This window comes from Nerophis ophidion, linkage group LG11 (genome assembly GCF_033978795.1).
Source record: "Nerophis ophidion isolate RoL-2023_Sa linkage group LG11, RoL_Noph_v1.0, whole genome shotgun sequence".
Classification (NCBI taxonomy): domain Eukaryota; kingdom Metazoa; phylum Chordata; class Actinopteri; order Syngnathiformes; family Syngnathidae; genus Nerophis; species Nerophis ophidion.
In genome coordinates, this window is record NC_084621.1 from 10,255,146 (window position 1) to 10,275,102 (window position 19,957).

Genomic DNA, 19,957 nt, shown 5'->3' on the forward strand with positions numbered 1-19,957 from the left:
GACACCCTCACAGATGTGTAAGTTACCCATGCTTTGGGCACTAATACACCCCCATACCATAACAGATGCTGGCTTTTCAACTTTGCGCCTATAACAGTCTGGAAGGTTCGCTTCCCCTTTGGTCCAGAAGACACAATGTAGAATATTTCCAAAAACAAAATGTGGACTCGTCAGACCACAGAACACTTTTCCACTCTGCATCAGTCCATCTTAGATGATCTCGGGCCCAGATAAACTGGCAGCGTTTCTGGATGTTGTTGATAAATTGCTTTCGCTTTGCATAGTAGAGTTTTAACTTGCACTTACAGATGTAGCGACAAAGTGTATTTGGTGACAGTGGTTTTCTGAAGTGTTCCTGAGCCCATGTGGTGATATCCTTTAGAGCAGTGGTTCTCAACCTTTTTTCAGTGATGTACACCCGATGAGCATTTTTTTAATTCAAGTACCCCCTAATCAGAGCAAAGCATTTTTGGTTGAAAAAAAGAGATAAAGAAGTAAAATACAGCACTATGTCATCAGTTTCTGATTTATTACATTGTATAACAGTGCAAAATATTGCTCATTTGTAGTGGTCTTTCTTGAACTATTTGGAAAAAGATATAAAAATACCTAAAGACTTGTTGGAAAATAAGTAATTCAGTTATAAATGAAGATTTCTACACATAGAAGTAATCATCAACTTAAAGTGCCCTCTTTGGGGATTGTAATAGAGATCCATCTGGATTCATCAACTTCATTCTAAACATTTCTTCACAAAAAAAGACATCTTTAACATCAATATTTATGGAACATGTCCACAAAAAATCTATTGCATTGTTGCATTTCTTTTCACAGTTTATGAACTTACATTCATATTTTGTTGAAGTATTATTCAATAATATATTTATAAAGGATTTTTGAATTGTTGCTATTTTTACATATATATATATATATATATATATATATATATATATATATATATATTAGGGCTGGGCAATGATTAAACATTTTATTCGAAGTTAATCGCACTATTTCTCTGATTAATCGCGATTAACTGCATTGTATACGCAAAGCCCAATAATGAATTCAAAAGTAGTGTGTAGTGCACCTTTATTGGAATATTCTCCCACATGAACAAAAGCGCCAAAACATTTGTTGTGTAAACACAATTTAAATCAGTCCTTGTTAAACAGTAGCAGTTAAATAGCATATTTTATGAAAATCAACTCCAAAAATTTAAGCTTATTGCCACTGCCAGGGTATTTAAGTTATCCTGTTTGTTATGGAAAATAAATATAATCTACATACAAATCTCTGAGCCACAATCATAACATCTGAACAGGCAATTTCTGAGGTAACAGCAGAAACATTTTTTTTATCAGGGTCTTATGTTTAAAAAACCTATATTATAGGTAGTGGGCTGTTTTAGGGAATTTTTGATCAAATTATCCGTAGTAGCAATATTAATAATGTTGTGTTTATTCTGCGTAGTGCACTTAAAATAATTATGACCATATCTAGGAATTGATATGATGGGAATTTTCCGATTGTTTGCTTGGTGCTTTGATAAACTGAAGGCATCATATACATGGTACTATATTGTGATGTTATGAGCCAGGGAAAAAAAGAACTATTTAATTCTTCATTTTAGCTTCTGTTTTTTTGACGAAAAATATTTGTGAAGCATTTCTTCAAACTTATGATTAAAATTCAAATAAATTATTCTGGCAAATCTAGAAAATCTTTAAAATCAAATTTAAATCTTATTTCAAAGTCTTTTGAATTTCGTTTAAAATTTTTGTTCTGGAAAATCTAGAAGAAATAATGATTTGTTTTTGTTAGACATATAGCTTGGTCCAATTGGTTATATATTCAAACAAAATGCAGATTGGATTTTAACCTATTTAAAACATGTCATCAAAATTCTAAAATTAATCTTAATCAGGAAAAATTACTAATGATGTGCCATAAATGTGCCACATCGAGAGGAGCCAGATGAGGTGGTTCGGGCATCTGGTCAGGATGCCACCCGAACGCCTCCCTAGGGAGGTGTTTAGGGCACGTCCAACCGGTAGGAGGCCACGGGGAAGACCCAGGACACGTTGGGAAGACTATGTCTCCCGGCTGGCCTGGGAACGCCTCGGGATCCCCCGGGAAGAGCTAGACGAAGTGGCTGGGGAGAGGGAAGTCTGGGCTTCCCTGCTTAGGCTGTTGCCCCCGTGACCCGACCTCGGATAAGCGGAAGATGATGGATGGATGGATGGATGGGTGCCATAAATTCTTTTTTTTTTTTTTTTTTCTAAAAGATTTGAATGAGCTAGTTTTTCCTCTTCTTTTTTTTGTTGAATTTTAAAGAGTTGAAATTGAAGATACACTATCTTTCAAAATTTTATTTTCATTTTTTTTCCTGTTTTCTCCTCAATTAAACCGTTCAATTAAGTGTTTTTTTTTAAATCATTTATTCTTTACAAAAAACCTTCCATAAAAGGAAAAAAAATGCACGACGGAATGACAGACAGAAATACCCATTTTATATATATATATAGCTTTACTTAATAAAGGTAAATTGAGCAATGTGGCTATTCCTGGCAATGTATTTAAGTGTGTATCAAACTGGTAGCCCTTCGCATTATTTAGTACCCAAGAACAGGGGTGCCCACACTTTTTCTGCAGGCGAGCTACTTTTCAATTGACCAACTCGAGGGGATCTACCTCATTTATATATATCATTTATATTTATTTATTTATGAAAGAGACATTTTTGTAAACGAGTAAAATTTGTTTAATGATAATACAAGCATGTGTAACACATATAGATGTCTTTCTTTCACAAAGACAAGAATATAAGTTGGTGTATTACCTGATTCTGATGACTTGCATTGATTGGAATCAGACAGTAATGATGATAACGCCCACATTTTCAAATGGAGGAGAAAAAAAGTCCTCCTTTCTGTACAATACCACATGAAAGTGGTTGGTTTTTGGCATCTAATTCATCCAGCTTCCATACACTTTACAAGAAAAACATTGGCGGCAAATTCCGTAGCTTGCTTGATTGACATTCACGGCACCCGAGGGTCTTGTGAGATGACGCTGGCTGCTGCCAGTTCATTATTATGAAAAAATGACAGAGAGGAAGGCGAGAAACACTTTTTATTTCAACAGACTTTCGCGCCGTCCCTTCCGTCAAAACTCTAAAGGCCGACTGCACATTTCCTATCTTCACAATAAAAGCCCTGCTTCATGCTGCCTGCGCTAACAAAATAAGAGTCTCGGAAAGCTGGCGTGCACAAGTGATGTGCACGCCAGCTTTCTGAGGGATCGCTTGTGCACGCCAGTTTTCCGAGACTCTGTATTTAGTTAGCGCAGGCAGCATGAAGCAGGGCTTTTATTGTGAAGATAGGAAATGTGCAGTCGGCCTTTAGAGTTTTGACGGAAGGTACGGCGCGAGAGTGTGTTGAAATAAAAAGTGTTTCTCGCCTTCCTCTCGGTCATATTTTCATAATAATGATCTTGCAGCAGCCAGCGTCATCTCACAAGACCCTCCGGTACCGTGAATGTCATTTAAGTGACGTCTTGGTGAAGATTGATGATCACTAATTTTTAGGTCTATTTTTTTTTAAAGCCTGGCTGGAGATCGACTGACACACCCCCCGCGGTCGACTGGTAGCTCGCGATCGACGTAATGGGCACCCCTGTCCAAGAAGTAGCTCTTGGTTTCAAAAAGGTTGGCCGCTTATGTGGGCTCTACCGAGGATGTCATTGTGGTTTGTGCACATAAACATTGATTGATTGATTGATTAATACTCCAAGGACAAACATCAGACCTGAGGGTTAGGACAATCATCACCATCATCAGCATCAGTGGACTGACCTTTGGCACGGTGATCCTCCTCTTTGGGACACTGTCCTCCCTCCCACCACCTCCTCTTGAGTATCTCCAGCCGGTTGTTTTCCTGCAGCTGGAGGATGGCCAGCGTGATCTCGTCTCTGAACGGAGAGCCTGGCGAGGAGCAAAGCAGGATGAGAACTTGTTGTAGAGCAGGGGTGTCAAACTCAAATACAGAGTGGGCCGAAATGTAAAACCGAACAAAGCCGCGGGGCAAGGTTGAACAAATGAACCTTTTAATAGGGACCCAAACAAGTTTTGCATTGAATATTGAACAAGCAAGGCTTATATAACTTTATAGTGACATGCAAAATGGAGTTTCAAATAATAATAATAATAATTAAAAAATATCAATGGCATATCAAATACAATTTAAATACAAATTGAGTGCCTTTTTTCTATTTGCAGCCTTCTGAGGTAAATATCAAAATTAATCTTTCCTCGGGCTAATAATAAATTTGAAAATAAAATAACAATAATGAATAAATTAAACATTCAAACCTTGAAGTAGCAAGAGAAAATGCATGAATAAAACGTTAATTATTGCTCAGTTTGCTCCACTGATTTGCTTTACCACTGAATATGGAACAAGCAATACTTATATAACTTAATAGTGCAAAATCAACTTTCAAAAAAACAAATGAAAAAACATCATTGGTAATATTAAATACAATTTAAATCAAAAAAATGTTATACCTCTTTTCTATTCATAACCTTCTGAGGTAAATATCAACATGAACTTTTTCCTAAGGCTAATACATTTCAAAATAAAATAACAATAGGTTGGGGGGGCGGGGTTAGGTGGTAGCCGGGGATGCATATTGTAGCGTCCCGGAAGAGTTAGTGCTGCAGGGGGTTCTGGGTATTTGTTCTATTGTGTTTTTTGTTGTGTTACGGTGCGGATGTTCTCCCAAAAATATGTTTGTCATTCTTGTTTGGTGTGGGTTCACAGTGTGGCGCTTATTTGTAACAGTGTTAAAGTTGTTTATACAGCCGCGGATGTTCTCCCAAAAATATGTTTGTCATTCTTGTTCGGTGTGGGTTCACAGTGCGGCGCTTATTTGTAACAGTGTTAAAGTTGTTTATACGGCCACCCTCAGTCTGACCTGTATGGCTGTTGACCAAGTATGCTGGCATTCAATTAAGTGTGTGTATAAGTCGCATATATTATGTGACTTGGCCGGCATGTTGTTTGTATGGAGGAAAAGCGGACGTGACAACATATTGTAGACAACGCTAAAGGCAGTGCCTTTCAGGCACGCCCTCAATATTGTTGCCCAGGTAGAAATCTGGAGAAATTCGGGAGAATGGTTGGAAAATCGGGAGGGTTGGCAAGTATGAGTATTAGCGGCGAATGCAGTGTTACAGCGGCAGAGCCGCTGTATAACACCGGCGGGCCAGCTCTAATGTTAATTTGATATTGCCTCAAGGGCCAAATGAAATTGCACGGCGGGCCAAATTTTAAGTAGTTTGCCAACTGAAAAATTGTGGGCATCCTGCTGTACAGTAGGTGATTTTTATTTTTATTTTTGTAGTTTGTATATATTATTCGGCATTAATACTGCTAAATAATGCTTTGTGTTTAACTAACGCTAAGTCTGTTTAGCAAACAGCTTGTAAAGCTTGTAGCTCATCCTCCTTATATTCAGGCTCAAAAATGTAAAGCTCTTGATCATTATTTGAGTGCATAATAAAGGAATATGTGTGCTTGTCTCATATAATTATTGATTATTTAATAAGTAGTTTGCCAACTGAAAAATTGTGGGCACCCTGTTGTACAGTAGGTGATCGTTTTTTTTAATTTTTGTAGTTTGTATATATTATTCGGCATTAACAATACTTCCACATAATGTTTTGTTTTTAACTAACGCTAAGTCTGTTTAGCAAACAGCTTGTAGCTCATCCTCCTTATATTCAGGCTCAAAAATGTAAAGCTCTTGATCATCATTTGAGTGCATAATAAAGGAATATGTGTGCTTGTCTCATAATTATTGATTATTTAATAAGTAGTTTGCCAACTGAAAAAATATGGGATTCCTGTTGTACAGTAGGTGATTGTTTTTTTAAATTTTTGTAGTTTGTATATATCATTCGGCATTAACAATACTGCTACATAATGCTTTGTGTTTAACTAACGCCAAGTCTGTTTAGCAAACAGCTTGTAAAGCTTGTAGCTCATCCTTGTTATATTCAGGCTCAAAAATGTAAAGTTCTGGATCATCATTTGAGGGCATAATAAAGGAAAATGTGTGCTTGTCTTATATAATTATTGATTATTTAATAAGTAGTTTGCCAACTGAAAAATTGTGGGCATCCTGTTGTACAGTAGGTGATTGTTTTTTTTTATTTTTGTAGTTTGATTGTATCATTTGGCATTAACAATACTGCTACATAATGCTTTGTATTTAACTAACGCTAAGTCTGTTTAGCAAACAGCTTGTAGCTCATCCTCCTTATATTCAGGTTCAAAAATGTAAAGTTCTGGTTCATCATTTGAGGGCATAATAAAGGAAAACGTGTGCTTGTCTTATATAATGATTGGTTATTTAATAAGTAGTTTGCCAACTGAAAAATTGTGGGCACCCTGTTGTACAGTAGGTGATTGTTTTTTTTTTATTTTTGTAGTTTGTATATATTATTCGGCATTAACAATACTGCTACATAATGCTTTGTGTTTAACTAACGCTAAGTCTGTTAAGCAAACAGCTTGTAGCTCATCCTCCTTATATTCAGGTTCAAAAATGTAAAGTTCTGGATCATCATTTGAGGGCATAATAAAGGAAAATGTGTGCTTGTCTTATATAAGGATTGTGAATGATGAACAAAATAAAAAATCAAAGTCGAGGTTCAGTACCACTGCATTTCATTTCACGTTTTACTCCATGTTCATTTTTAGTGCCACTTTTGCGGCTATATGAGGGGGTCATGTGGGCGGAAATGTCTTTAAAATGGGGATGACTGAGCGCCACCGTAAAGTAAAGAAAAATATAGGGAGTCCCATTCCATGCTAACATTTATGGCAAAAAGACACTTTTAGGGTTCATGCGTCATAAAAGCAGGAATTTAACACCAGTGCTCCAGCTTGTTAGTGCAAGCGCGAAACAATTACCTGCCTGTTTACCTGCTCGGACACTTTACGATCACTTGGATGAGAAGATAAACGGCCTGTTTCAGATGTCTAATTAAAAGTGTCTATTCAGTGTAATTGATCAGTTGCCTGCATTGATGAAGATGAGATAATAAGATGGCCTACTGCAGGGGCGTCCAAACTTTTTCCACTCAGGGCCGCGCACTGAAAAATCAAAACAAGCGGGGGGACATTTCGATATTTTTTTAATTTTAAAAAAACAATAAAAAATATGTATGAAATAATATACATTTAGGCCTTCACTCAGTCCCCATAGGATTTTGGTGAAAAAAATAAAAATGTGTCATTATTCAGTATTATTATTTGTATTATTTTCCAAGTTTTAAATCTCTAGATCAGTGGTTCTTAACCTTGTTGGAGGTACCGAACCACATTAGATTCACATGCGCATTCACCCAACCCTTCATAATGAATGAATGAATGAATGAATGAATGAAGGGTTTATTTTGAGCCATGCAAACAAAACAAGAGAATGACATAAAATACAAAAGAAATATATATATATATACATTATTTTTACACCTACATTGTAAACATTACATGTGACTAATCTTTTGTAGATGTCAAGATTGGCTCAAAAGGGAGTGGGAAGAAGTAAACTTATTAGGTCCCACCCTTATACATATACAATATATATATATATAATATATAATACAATAATATATATAACATAATTCAATTCAGTGGTTACTGCTATATATTGTCTATATAAAATACATAATAAAAAATAAAATGTTTTATTTTCAAATTCAAGCCAAAGTTACATGTTTTTGGTCACACTTTAGTAGGGAGAATATCTTCTAAGTCAGTGGTTCTCAAATGGGGGTACGCGTACCCCTGGGGGTACTTGAAGGTATGCCAAGGGGTATGTGAGATTTTTCAAAAATATTCTAAAAAATAGCAACAATTCAAAAATCCTTTATAAATATATTTATGGAATAATACGTCAACAAAATATGAATGTAAGTTCATAAACTGTGAAAAGAAATGCAACAATGCAATATTCAGTGTTGACAGCTAGATTTTTTGTGGACATGTTCCATAAATATTGATGTTCAAGATTTCTTTTTTTGTGGAGAAATGTTTAGAATCCAGATGGATCTCTATTACAATCTCCAAAGAGGGCACTTTAAGTTGATGATTACTTCTATGTGTAGAAATCTTTATTTAGAATTGCATCACTAGTTATTTTTATATCTTTTTTTTTCCAAATAGTTCAAGAAAGACCACTACAAATGAGCAATATTTTGCACTCTTATACAATTTAATAAATCAGAAACTGATGACATAGTGCTGTATTTTACTTCTTTATCTCTTTTTTCCCCCCACCAAAAATGCTTTGTTCTGATTAGGGGGTACTTGAATAAAAATAAATGTTCACAGGGGGTACATCACTGAAAAAAGGTTGAGAACCACTGTTCTAAGTAACAAAGACTTAATTTAGAGGTTTTTGGACACCAGCGGAACATATTGTAAGTAACAAAGACTTGATTTAGAGTTATTTTGTTAGGGTTAGGGTTATAATGTTCGACCCAACTCTCTCCTTTGAGTTACACATTAAAAGTGTTACTAAAACGGCCTTCTTTCATCTCCGTAATATCGCTAAAATTCGCTCCATTCTGTCCACTAAAGACGCTGAGATCATTATCCATGCGTTTGTTACGTCTCGCCTCGACTACTGTAACGTATTATTTTCGGGTCTCCCCATGTCTAGCATTAAAAGATTACAGTTGGTACAAAATGCGGCTGCTAGACTTTTGACAAGAACAAGAAAGTTTGATCACATTACTGTATATACCTTTATATACATATATATCTCAGCGAATTTTAGCGATATTACGGAGATGAAAGAAGGCCGTTTTAGTAACGCTTTTAATGTGTGACTCAAAGGAGAGAGTTGGGTGGAAGATAATACCCAGATTTTTTACCGAGTAACCTTGTTTTATTATTTGGTTATCAAATGTTAAAGTAGTATTATTAAATAGAGGTCGGTGTCTAGCAGGACCGATAATCAGCATTTCCGTTTTTTTGGCGTTGAGTTGCAAAAAGTTAGCGGACATCCATTGTTTAATTTCATTAAGACACGCCTCCAGCTGACTACAGTCCGGCGTGTTGGTCAGCTTTAGGGGCATGTAGAGTTGGGTGTCATCAGCATAACAGTGAAAGCTAACACCGTATTTGCGTATGATGTCACTTAGCGGCAGCATGTAGATGCTGAAGAGTGCAGGGCCAAGGACCGAACCCTGGGGAACTCCACACGTTACCTTAACGTAGTCCGAGGTCACATTGTTGTTACTGCATCCTATCAGTAAGATAAGAGTTAAACCAAGACAGGGCTAAGTCTGACATACCAATTCGTGTTTTGATACGTTCTAATAAAATATTATGATCGACGGTATCGAAAGCAGCGCTAAGATCGAGGAGCAGCAACATAGATGACGCATCAGAATCCATCGTTAGCAATAGATCATTAGTCATTTTTGTGAGGGCTGTCTCCGTCGAGTGATTTGCCCTGAAACTGGATTGAAAGGTTTCACATAGATTGTTAGACGCTAAGTGTTCATTTAACTGCTCCGCAACAATTTTTTCGAGGATTTTTGAAATAAAGGGAAGGTGAGACACCGGTCGGTAGTTTACCATGATGTCAGGATCAAGGTTAGGTCTTTTAAGAAGAGGATGAATAACCGCTTTTTTGAATGCTAGGGGAACAGTGCCCGAGGAGAGTGATAAGTTTATAATATTTAGCACTGATGGACCTAATAATACAAAGAGCTCCTTGATCAGTTTCCCAGGAAGAGGGTCAAGTAAACATGTTGTTTGTTTTATTCCATTTACACGTTGTAACAATTCCTCTAATGTTATTTCCTCAAAACGAGAGAAACTATTTTGGAGGGCAGTATCCGCCGTATATACAATCGTGTCAGTGTTAATAGAACCCCGTTGTAGCTGGGACGCATTGTCTTTAATCTCCTTTCTAATGACTTCAATTTTCTTACTAAAGAATTGCATACATCAGCTGAGTGGGTGGAGCTACTGGAAGGGGTCCCTTGTTGGGTTAGCAATGCTACCGTACTAAACAAAAATTTAGGATCGTTTTTATTACGGTGGATGAGATTTGAGTAATAATTAGCTTTAGCTAAGGTAAGCATGCGTTTATAAGTTATTAAACTATCACTCCATGCTTGATGGTGCACCTCAAGTTTAGTCGTGCGCCATTTGCGTTCCAGCTTTCTAGATAATAATTTCTGAGCTCTAGTTTCTTCTGTAAACCACGGGGTGCGCTTTTTTGGAGCCTTTTTTAACTTTAGCGGTGCTATGTTATCAATGGTTTCGCGCAGGGCGTCGTTAAAGTTGTTAGTGATGTTATCAATAGAGCCCACATACTTTGGGAATGGTGCCATTACCGAGGGCAGTAGGTCAGCAATATTATTACAAAGAATAAGAGACTTATTATACTGTAGAAATGTTGGTCTTACTTAAAAATGCATGCGTTTAATTGTGTTCAATGTTAAAAAAAAAAAATTATTTGGCTCTTATGTAAATACATTTTAAAATATTTGGCTTGTTGGCTCTCAGCCAAAAAGGTTCCCGACCCCTGCCCTAGGGTTTGATCGAACCCAGGTTAAGAACCACTCCTCTAGATCAACATTAGGTCATTCTGTCAATATAACATTTTTAAAGGGGCAGTTTAGCTCGGTTGGTAGAGCGGCCGTGTCAGCAACTTGAGGGTTCCAGGTTCGATTCCCGCGTCCGCCATCCTAGTCACTGCCGTTGTGTCCTTGGGCAAGGCACTTTACACACCTGCTCCCAGTGCCACCCACACTGGTTTGAATGTAACTTAGATATTGGGTTTCACTATGTAAAGCGCTCTGAGTCTCTTGAGAAAAAGCGCTATATAAATATAATTCACAATAAAGATTTGAGTTGTATGCTCTTTTTGTCAAAGAAAACCCTGTTTTTTTATGGAACATTTTTAAGTGGAATATTTGAGATTATATAAAAATCGGAGCCTTAAAAAGGTCAATTACTCATAACAACATTGATTTTATTTTTTATATTTTTGAGCAATGACGCTTAAAAACAAGTCACATTAAAATTATTGAGATCAAAAAACGGTCCTACTCATTGAAGTGTTTAAAAACATCCATCCATCCATTTTTCTACCGCTTATTCCCTTTTGGGGTCGCGGGGGGCGCTGGCGCCTATCTCAGCTACAATCGGGCAGAAGGCGGGGTACACCCTGGACAAGTCGCCACCTCATCGCAGGGCCAACACAGATAGACAGACAACATTCACACTCACATTCACACACTAGGGACCATTTAGTGTTGCCAATCAACCTATCCCCAGGTGCATGTCTTTGGAAGTGAAGTGAATTATATTTATATAGCGCTTTTTCTCTAGTGACTCAAAGCGCTTTACATAGTGAAACCCAATATCTAAGTTACATTTAAACCAGTGTGGGTGGCACTGGGAGCAGGTGGGTAAAGTGTCTTGCCCAAGGACACAACGGCAGTGACTAGGATGGCGGAAGCGGGAATCGAACCTGCAACCCTCAAGTTGCTGGCACGGCCACTCTACCAACCGAGCTAAACCGAAGTGGGAGGAAGCTGGAGTACCACGCAGTCACGGGGAGAACATGCAAACTCCACACAGAAAGATCCCGAGCCTGGGATTGAACCCAGGACTGCAGGACCTTCGTATTGTGAGGCAGACGCACTAACCCCTCTGCCGCCGTGAAGCCGTGTTTAAAAACATAAATTATATATATATTTTTTTACTGTTTACTTTTAACACAATAATCTCGAGATCACCTTCAGATCTATCCGTCAATTATAAGTTGTATTGTTGTTTATATAGTTTGGGAAACACAAAACATGCAACATTTCCCCCCCAAAAATATCTCAAACTGGAATATTTCATGTGATTTTTCTTTTAGGAGCCTTGAATAGGTCAATAATTAATAATGACATAGATTTTGATTCATTATTATTTGTTTAAGAAAATAAACAGTCTGCATGGCAGCTTTGTGTTATTCAGGTAAACATTGCAACATTTTATTGTTACATTCCACCTGTTTGCTCTTTTATTACACTTTTTATGTTTAATTTTTCTTTTTCCAATCGTATTTTTAAACTGGGCCGTGGGGACGTTAAAAAATGGCCCCCGGGCTGCACTTTGGACACCCCTGGCCTACTGTAACCGAAGTGAATTATATTTATATAGCGCTTTTCTCAAGTGACTCAAAGCGCTTTACATAGTGAAACCCAATATCTAAGTTACATTTAAAGCAGTGTGGGTGGCACTGGGAGCAGGTGGGTAAAGTGTCTTGCCCAAGGACACAACGGCAGTGACTAGGTTGGCAGAAGCGGGAATCGAACCTGCAACCCTCAAGTTGCTGGCACGGCCGCTCTACCAACCGAGCTAAACCGAAGTGGGAGGAAGCCGGAGTACCCGGAGGGAACCCACGCAGTCACGGGGAGAACATGCAAACTCCACACAGAAAGATCCCGAGCCTGGGATTGAACCCAGGACTGCAGGACCTTCGTATTGTGAGGCAGGCGCACTAACCCCTCTGCCACCGTGAAGCCGTGTTTAAAAACATAAATTATATATATATATTTTTTTTACTGTTTACTTTTAACACAATAATCTCGAGATCAGTTCCAGATCTATCCGTCAATTATAAGTTGTATTGTTGTTTATATAGTTTGGGAAACACAAAACATGCAAAATTTCCCCCCAAAAATATCTCAAAGTGGAATATTTCATGTGATTTTTTTTTTTAGCTTTGAATAGGTCAATAATTCATAATGACATAGATTTTGATTCATTATTATTTTTTAAGAAAAGAAACAGTCTTAATGGCAGCTTTGTGTTATTCAGGTAAACATTGCAACATTTTATTGTTACATTTGCTCTTTCATTACACTTTTATGTTTTAATTTTTTTTTTTTTCCAATCGTGTTTTTAAACTGGGCCGTGGGGACATTAAAAAATGGCCCCCGGGCTGCACTTTGGACACCCCTGGCCTACTGTAACCGAAGTGAATTATATTTATATAGCGCTTTTCTCAAGTGACTCAAAGCGCTTTACACAGTGAAACCCAATATCTAAGTTACATTTAAACCAGTGTGGGTGGCACTGGGAGCAGGTCGGTAAAGTGTCTTGCCCAAGGATACAACGGCAGTGACTAGGATGGCAGAAGCGGGAATCGAACCTGCAACCCTCAAGTTGCTGGCACGGCCACTCTACCAACCGAGCTAAACCGAAGTGGGAGGAAGCCGTAGTACCACGCAGTCACGGGGAGAACATGTAAACTCCACACAGAAAGATCCCGAGCCTGGGTTTGAACCCAGGACTGCAGGACCTTCGTATTGTGAGGCAGACGCACTAACCCCTCTTCCGCCGTGAAGCCGTGTTTAAAAACATAAATTATATATTTATATTTTTTTTTACTGTTTACTTTTAACACAATAATCTCGAGATCCCCTTCAGTTCTATCCGTCAATTATAAGTTGTATTGTTGTTTATATAGTTTGGGAAACACAAAACATGCAAAATTTCCCCCCCAAAATATCTCAAAGTGGAATATTTCATGTGATTTTTTTTTAGGAGCCTTGAATAGGTCAATAATTAATAATGACATAGATTTTGATTCATTATTATTTGTTTAAGAAAATAAACAGTCTGCATGGCAGCTTTGTGTTATTCAGGTAAACATTGCAACATTTTATTGTTACATTCCACCTGTTTGCTCTTTTATTACACTTTTTATGTTTAATTTTTCTTTTTCCAATCGTATTTTTAAACAGGGCCGTGGGGACGTTAAAAAATGGCCCCCGGGCTGCACTTTGGACACCCCTGGCCTACTGTAACCGAAGTGAATTATATTTATATAGCGCTTTTCTCAAGTGACTCAAAGCGCTTTACATAGTGAAACCCAATATCTAAGTTACATTCAAACCAGTGTGGGTGGCACTGGGAGCAGGTGGGTAAAGTGTCTTGCCCAAGGACACAACGGCAGTGACTAGGTTGCCAGAAGCGGGAATCGAACCTGCAACCCCTCAAGTTGCTGGCACGGCCGCTCTACCGACCGAGCTATGCCGCCCCGTAGCCTGCATCTTTACCTAGCGGCATGCCGATGCCGTATCCTTTGGTGTCCAGCAGGCCTCCGATCTGCGTGAGGTTGCAGTTGAGGCCGCGGTGGTACTCGTTCATGGTGCTTTCCATCAGGAAGGCGTACTTGGAGTTGACCACGCGGGCGATGCCCTCCTCGGTGCTCTTCACAAACACGCTCGGCTGCTTGGAGTACATGTAGTTCCACATGCGCTGGTACGTCTGGTAGCGGGAGTTCTGCAGAACAAGCCCGTCATTTGAATGAGACCACATAGAAAAAAACAGCTAAAATATCTATTCAATTCAAATAAAGTTAATCGCACTATTTCTCCGATTAATCGCGATTAACTGCATTGTATACGCAAAGCCCAATAATGAGTTCAAAAGTAGTGTGTAGTGCACCTTTATTGGAATATTCTCCCACATGAACAAAAGCGCCAAAACATTTGTTGTGCAAACACAATTTAAATCAGTCCTTGTTAAACAGTAGCAGTTAAATAGCATATTTGATGAAAATCAACTCCAAAAATGTAAGCTTATTGCCACTGTCAGGGTATTTAAGTTATCCTGTTTGTTATGGAAAATAAATATAATCTACATACAAATCTCTGAGCCACAATCATAACATCTGAACAGGCAATTTCTGAGGTAACAGCAGAAACATTTTTTTTATCAGGGATCTTATGTTTAAAAAACCTATATTATAGGTAGTGGGCTGTTTTAGGGAAGTTTTGATCAAATTATCCGTAGTAGCAATATTAATAATGTTGTGTTTATTCTGCGTAGTGCACTTAAAATAATTAGGACCATATCTAGGAATTGATATGATGGGAATTTTCCGATTGTTTGCTTGGTGCTTTGATAAACTGAAGGCATCATATACATGGTACTATATTGTGATGTTATGAGCCAGGGAAAAAAAGAACTACCCTACCCAGCATGCAACAGGAGTGAGGAGCATGCGCGGTAGCCCGGTATAGGTTGTGTGTCGCCATGACGGCATCTTGTATGTTGTGATATGCACGCTCTGAAAGTAAACGTTAAGAACTCAGCCAACACTCCTGGTCTGCATTATTCATAAATAGACAGACAACACATATACTCCGCTGCTTCACAGGCCGCTGGATGTAGCCGGCAAAGTATTCCCATGCTAGCTAGCCGGTCTAGCAAGCACGCCTCATTCAGTCCAAAACGGCCCGATCTATCCACATCCAGAATTGTCTGGCGGTCGTAAGTGATCCCGGAGTGACCACGCTGTAAGCCAGCCATGACATTTGCAGAATTGTCCGGTATTTTTGCCAAATGTTCCATCTTTACCAAGAGCCCCCTCCACGCCGGGAGATGCCATCTTGTTAAGAAAAGGCGTTAACAAAATAAAAGCATGTAAACAACATACGCAAATGTGCGATAAAATAATTGTCGGCGTTAATAGATTGATGAGTTAACGCGTAATTAACGCATTAATTTGCCCACCCCTAAAAAAAAAATCAAATAAGTGAAGTGAATTATATTTATATAGCGCTTTTCTCTAGTGACTCAAAGCGCTTTACATAGTGAAACCTAATATCTAAGTTACATTTAAACCAATGTGGGTGGCACTGGGAGCAGGTGGGTAAAGTGTCTTGCCCAAGGACACAACGGCAGTGACTAGGATGGCCAAAGCGGGAATCGAACCTGCAACCCTCAAGTTACTGGCACGGCCGCTCTACCAACCGAACTGTGCCGTTCGGGTGAAAATCTTGGAAAATTAAAGAAAAAAAACTGTCAATAGGATTTAGCAAATATTTAATAGAGCTGTCCGATAATGGCTTTTTTGCCGATATCCCATATTGTCCAACTCTTAATTATCGATTAATTGTCGGCGTTAATAGATTGATGAGTTAACGCGTAATTAACGCATTAATTTGCCCACCCCTAAAAAAATCAAATAAGTGAAGTGAATTATATTTATATAGCGCTTTTCTCTAGCGACTCAAAGCGCTTTACATAGTGAAACCCATTATCTAAGTTACATTTAAACCAGTGTGGGTGGCACTGGGAGCAGGTGGGTAAAGTGTCTTGCCCAAGGACACAACGGCAGTGACTAGGATGGCAGAAGCGGGAATCGAACCTGCAACCCTCAAGTTGCTGGCACGGCTGCTCTAACAACCGAACTATGCCGTTTGGGTGAAAATCTTGGAAAATTAAAGAAAAAAAACTGCCAATAGGATTTAGCAAATATTTATTAGAGCTGTCCGATAATGGCTTTTTTGCCGATATCCCATATTGTCCAACTCTTAATTAATTTAGGGACGGCGTGGCGCAGTGGGAGAGTGGCCCCTCGCGCAACCCGAGGGTCCCTGGTTCAAATCCCACCTAGTACCAACCTCGTCACGTCCGTTGTGTCCTGAGCAAGACACTTCAACCCTTGCTCCTGATGGGTGCTGGTTAGCGCCTTGCATGGCAGCTCCCTCCATCAGTGTGTGAATGTGTGTGTGAATGGGTAAATGTGGAAGTAGTGTCAAAGCGCTTTGAGTACCTTGAAGGTAGAAAAGCGCTATACAAGTACAACCCATTTATTTCTCCTATGTCCCCCCCTCCCTTGTGGAGGGGGTCCGGTCCGATGACCATGGATGAAGTACTGGCTGTCCAGAGTCGAGACCCAGGATGGACCGCTCGTCGGGATCCAGGATGGACCGCTCGCCTGTATCGGTTGGGGACGTCTCTACGCCTCTGATCCGCTTGAGATGGTTTCCTGTGGACGGGACTCTCGCTGCTGTCTTGGATCCGCTTGAACTGAACTCTCGCGGCTGTGTTGGAGCCACTATGGATTGAACTTTCACAGTATCATGTTGGACCCGCTCGACATCCATTGCTTTCGGTCCCCTAGAGGGGGGGGGTTGCCCACATCCGAGGTCCTCTCCAAGGTTTCTCATAGTCAGCATTGTCACTGGCGTCCCACTGGATGTGAATTCTCCCTGCCCACTGGGTGTGAGTTTTCCTTGCCCTTTTGTGGGTTCTTCCGAGGATGTTGTAGTCGTAATGATTTGTGCAGCCCTTTGAGACATTTGTGATTTGGGGCTATATAAACAAACATTGATTGATTGATTGATTGATTTATTTATTTAATTATCGATTCTGATATCAACTGATGTCGATATATACGGTCGTGGAATTAAAGGGGAACATCATCACAATTTCTGAAGGGTTAAAACCAATAAAAATCAGCTCCCAGTGGCTTATTTTATTTGTCGAAGTTTTTCTCAAAATTTCACCCATCACGCAATATCCCGAAAAACGGCTTCAAAGTGCCTGATTTTCACCATCAGTATATCCACCCGTCCATTATCATGTGACATCACAGCGTGACCACACAGAAACAAACATGGCGGATAGCACAGAAAGGTATAGCAATATTAGCTCGGATTCAGACTCGGATTTCTGCGCCGTAAGCGATTCAACAGATTACGAATGTATTGAAACGGATGGTTGAAGTGTGGAAGCAAATAATTTTCAACCCATATTCAGTTGAATATGCTACAAAGACAACATATTTGATGTTCAAACTGATAAACATTTTTTTTTGTGCAAATAATCATTAACTTTAGAATTTGCTGCCAGCAACACCTGACAAAGAAGTTGGGAAAGGTGGCAATAAATACTAATACAGTTGAGGAACGCTCATCAAACACTTATTTGGAACATCCCACAGGTGTGCAGGCTAATTGGGAACAGGTGGGTGCCATGATTGGATATAAAAGCAGCTTCCGTGAAATGCTAAGTAATTCACAAACAAGGATGGGGCGAGGGTCACCGCTTTGTAAGCAAATTGTCAAAAAGTTTTAGAACATTTCTCAACGAGCTATTGCAAGGAATTTAGGGATTTTACCATCCATGGTCCATAAAATCATCAAAAGGTTCAGAGAATCTGGAGAAATCATTGCACGGAAGCAATAATATTACGGACTTTTGATCCCTCAGGCGGTACTGCATCAAAAACCGACATCGGCGTGTGTAAAGGATATCACCACATGAGCTCAGAACACTTCATAAAACCACTGTCAGTAACTACAGTTGGTCACTACATCTGTAAGTGCAAGTTAAAATGGACTGATGCAAAGTGGAAAGGTGTTCTGTGGTCTGACGAGTCCACATTTCAAATTATATCCGGAAACAGAGGAGGTGGTGTCCTCCAGAACAAAGAGGAAAATAACCATCCGGATTGTTATAGGCGCAAAGTGTAAACGCCAACATTTGTGATGGTATGGGGGTGCCTTTTCTGTTTACTCATCCGAGTTTCTGTTCCATTCAACAGGTGAGGATGCTGATTCCCAACTCCTGTAAAAGACTGTTTTTGTTCTTGCTAGCTTCCGCGCGCGCGGGCTTCACGGTGGAAGAAGGGTTAGTGTGTCTGCCTCACAATACGAAGGTCCTGCAGTCCTGGGTTCAAATCCAGGCTCGGGATCTTTCTGTGTGGAGATTGCATGTTCTCCCCGTGACTGCGTGGGTTCCCTCCGGGTACTCCGGCTTCCTCCCACCTCCAAAGACATGCACCTGGGGATAGGTTGATTGGCAACACTAAATTGGCCCTAGTGTGTGAATGTGAGTGTGAATGTTGTCCGTCTATCTGTGTTGGCCCTGCGATGAGGTGGCGACTTGTCCAGGGTGTACCCCGCCTTCCGCCCGATTGTAGCTGAGATAGGCGCAAGCGCCCCCCGCGTCCCCGAAAGGGAATAAGCGATAGGAAATGGATGGATGGATAGCTTCCGCGCTATGCTTCCTGTTTTTCTAGCTCCCATGCTAGCTCTTTGTTTTGCCTGTTTATGCCTAGTGCAAGTTTTTCTGTTTATAGTCTGTTCCTTAGTGCAGTGGTGCCCAACCTTTTTTTATCCGCGGACCGGTCAACGCTTAATAATTTGTCCCGCGGCCCGGTGGGGTGGGTGGGAGTGGGGGGGGGCATGTTGCGGGTGGGCGGGGTCCATTTCTTTTTTTTTTTTCCCTTCTTTGTCATGAAAAAGGGACGCTTTTGTCATGAAAAAGGGAGGTTTTTGTGGTTGGTGCACTAATTGTAAGTGTATATTGTGTTTTTTATGTTGATTTAATAAAAAATAAAAACGTTTATTTTTTTATTTTTTTTTAATAAAAAATTCTTCTGCGGCCCGGTACCAGGCTGCGGCCCGGTGGTTGGGGACCACTGCCTTAGTGTATATAAATCTACATTTCTTACCTTCAAGCTGTGTCCAAGTCTGACTGCATATTTGAGAGAACGAAACCGCACCACGATGCCGGCTAATCGTCCCGGATTCGATTAATCGTGCGGCCCTAAAGTGTGCTATCAAGTTTGCACGTTTTAATAGATCCGGTTATTACTCGTCCTATCAAGAAACATTTTTTTTCAACCCTCATTTCTGCACATTTCCTAATGTTGACAAAACCCTTTAGTTGCAAATCAGGCTACAGACTTCACTGCCTGTCGTAAAACTACAACTATGGCGGGAGGCGAATGAAACCTTGTGAGTCTTGAAAATACTAGACGTGAGGCAGATAATAAAGAAGATGCATGGCAGGAGGGTGGAGAAGACAATCTACCGTGAATAACGACAAAGAGAGCATTACATCAGTGGGGACAGAAAAAAAAAAGACTGAAGACATTATTTGCTCGGAGCTGATGCATCATCGGTGCTGCAGGCGTGGGGTAAACTAGCACACAGGAGGTGGTTGAGCACTTAGAGGGAAAACGTGGCGGGATTGATTGTCTGTAGAGCACAATTACATTTATTATCTGTGCGGCGGGGAAAGGGGGAACAAAAGTGTGTATTGTTGAGCTTATATTTGGAGCCACA

General features: G+C 39.7%; 1 protein-coding gene across 4 annotated transcripts in view; it reads right to left on the reverse strand.

Moving 5' to 3' along the window:
* Positions 1-19,957, reverse strand: part of grik5 (glutamate receptor, ionotropic, kainate 5) — a 475,370-nt gene that overhangs the window by 6,045 nt on the left and 449,368 nt on the right. For all 4 annotated transcript variants that reach the window (XM_061915085.1, XM_061915084.1, XM_061915082.1 and 1 more), the window contains 2 exons: positions 14,147-14,372; positions 3,854-3,982 (listed from right to left, as the gene is read on the reverse strand). In XM_061915085.1, coding sequence (XP_061771069.1) covers positions 3,854-3,982; positions 14,147-14,372 — 355 coding nt within the window. The remainder of the gene's footprint in view (positions 1-3,853; positions 3,983-14,146; positions 14,373-19,957) is intronic.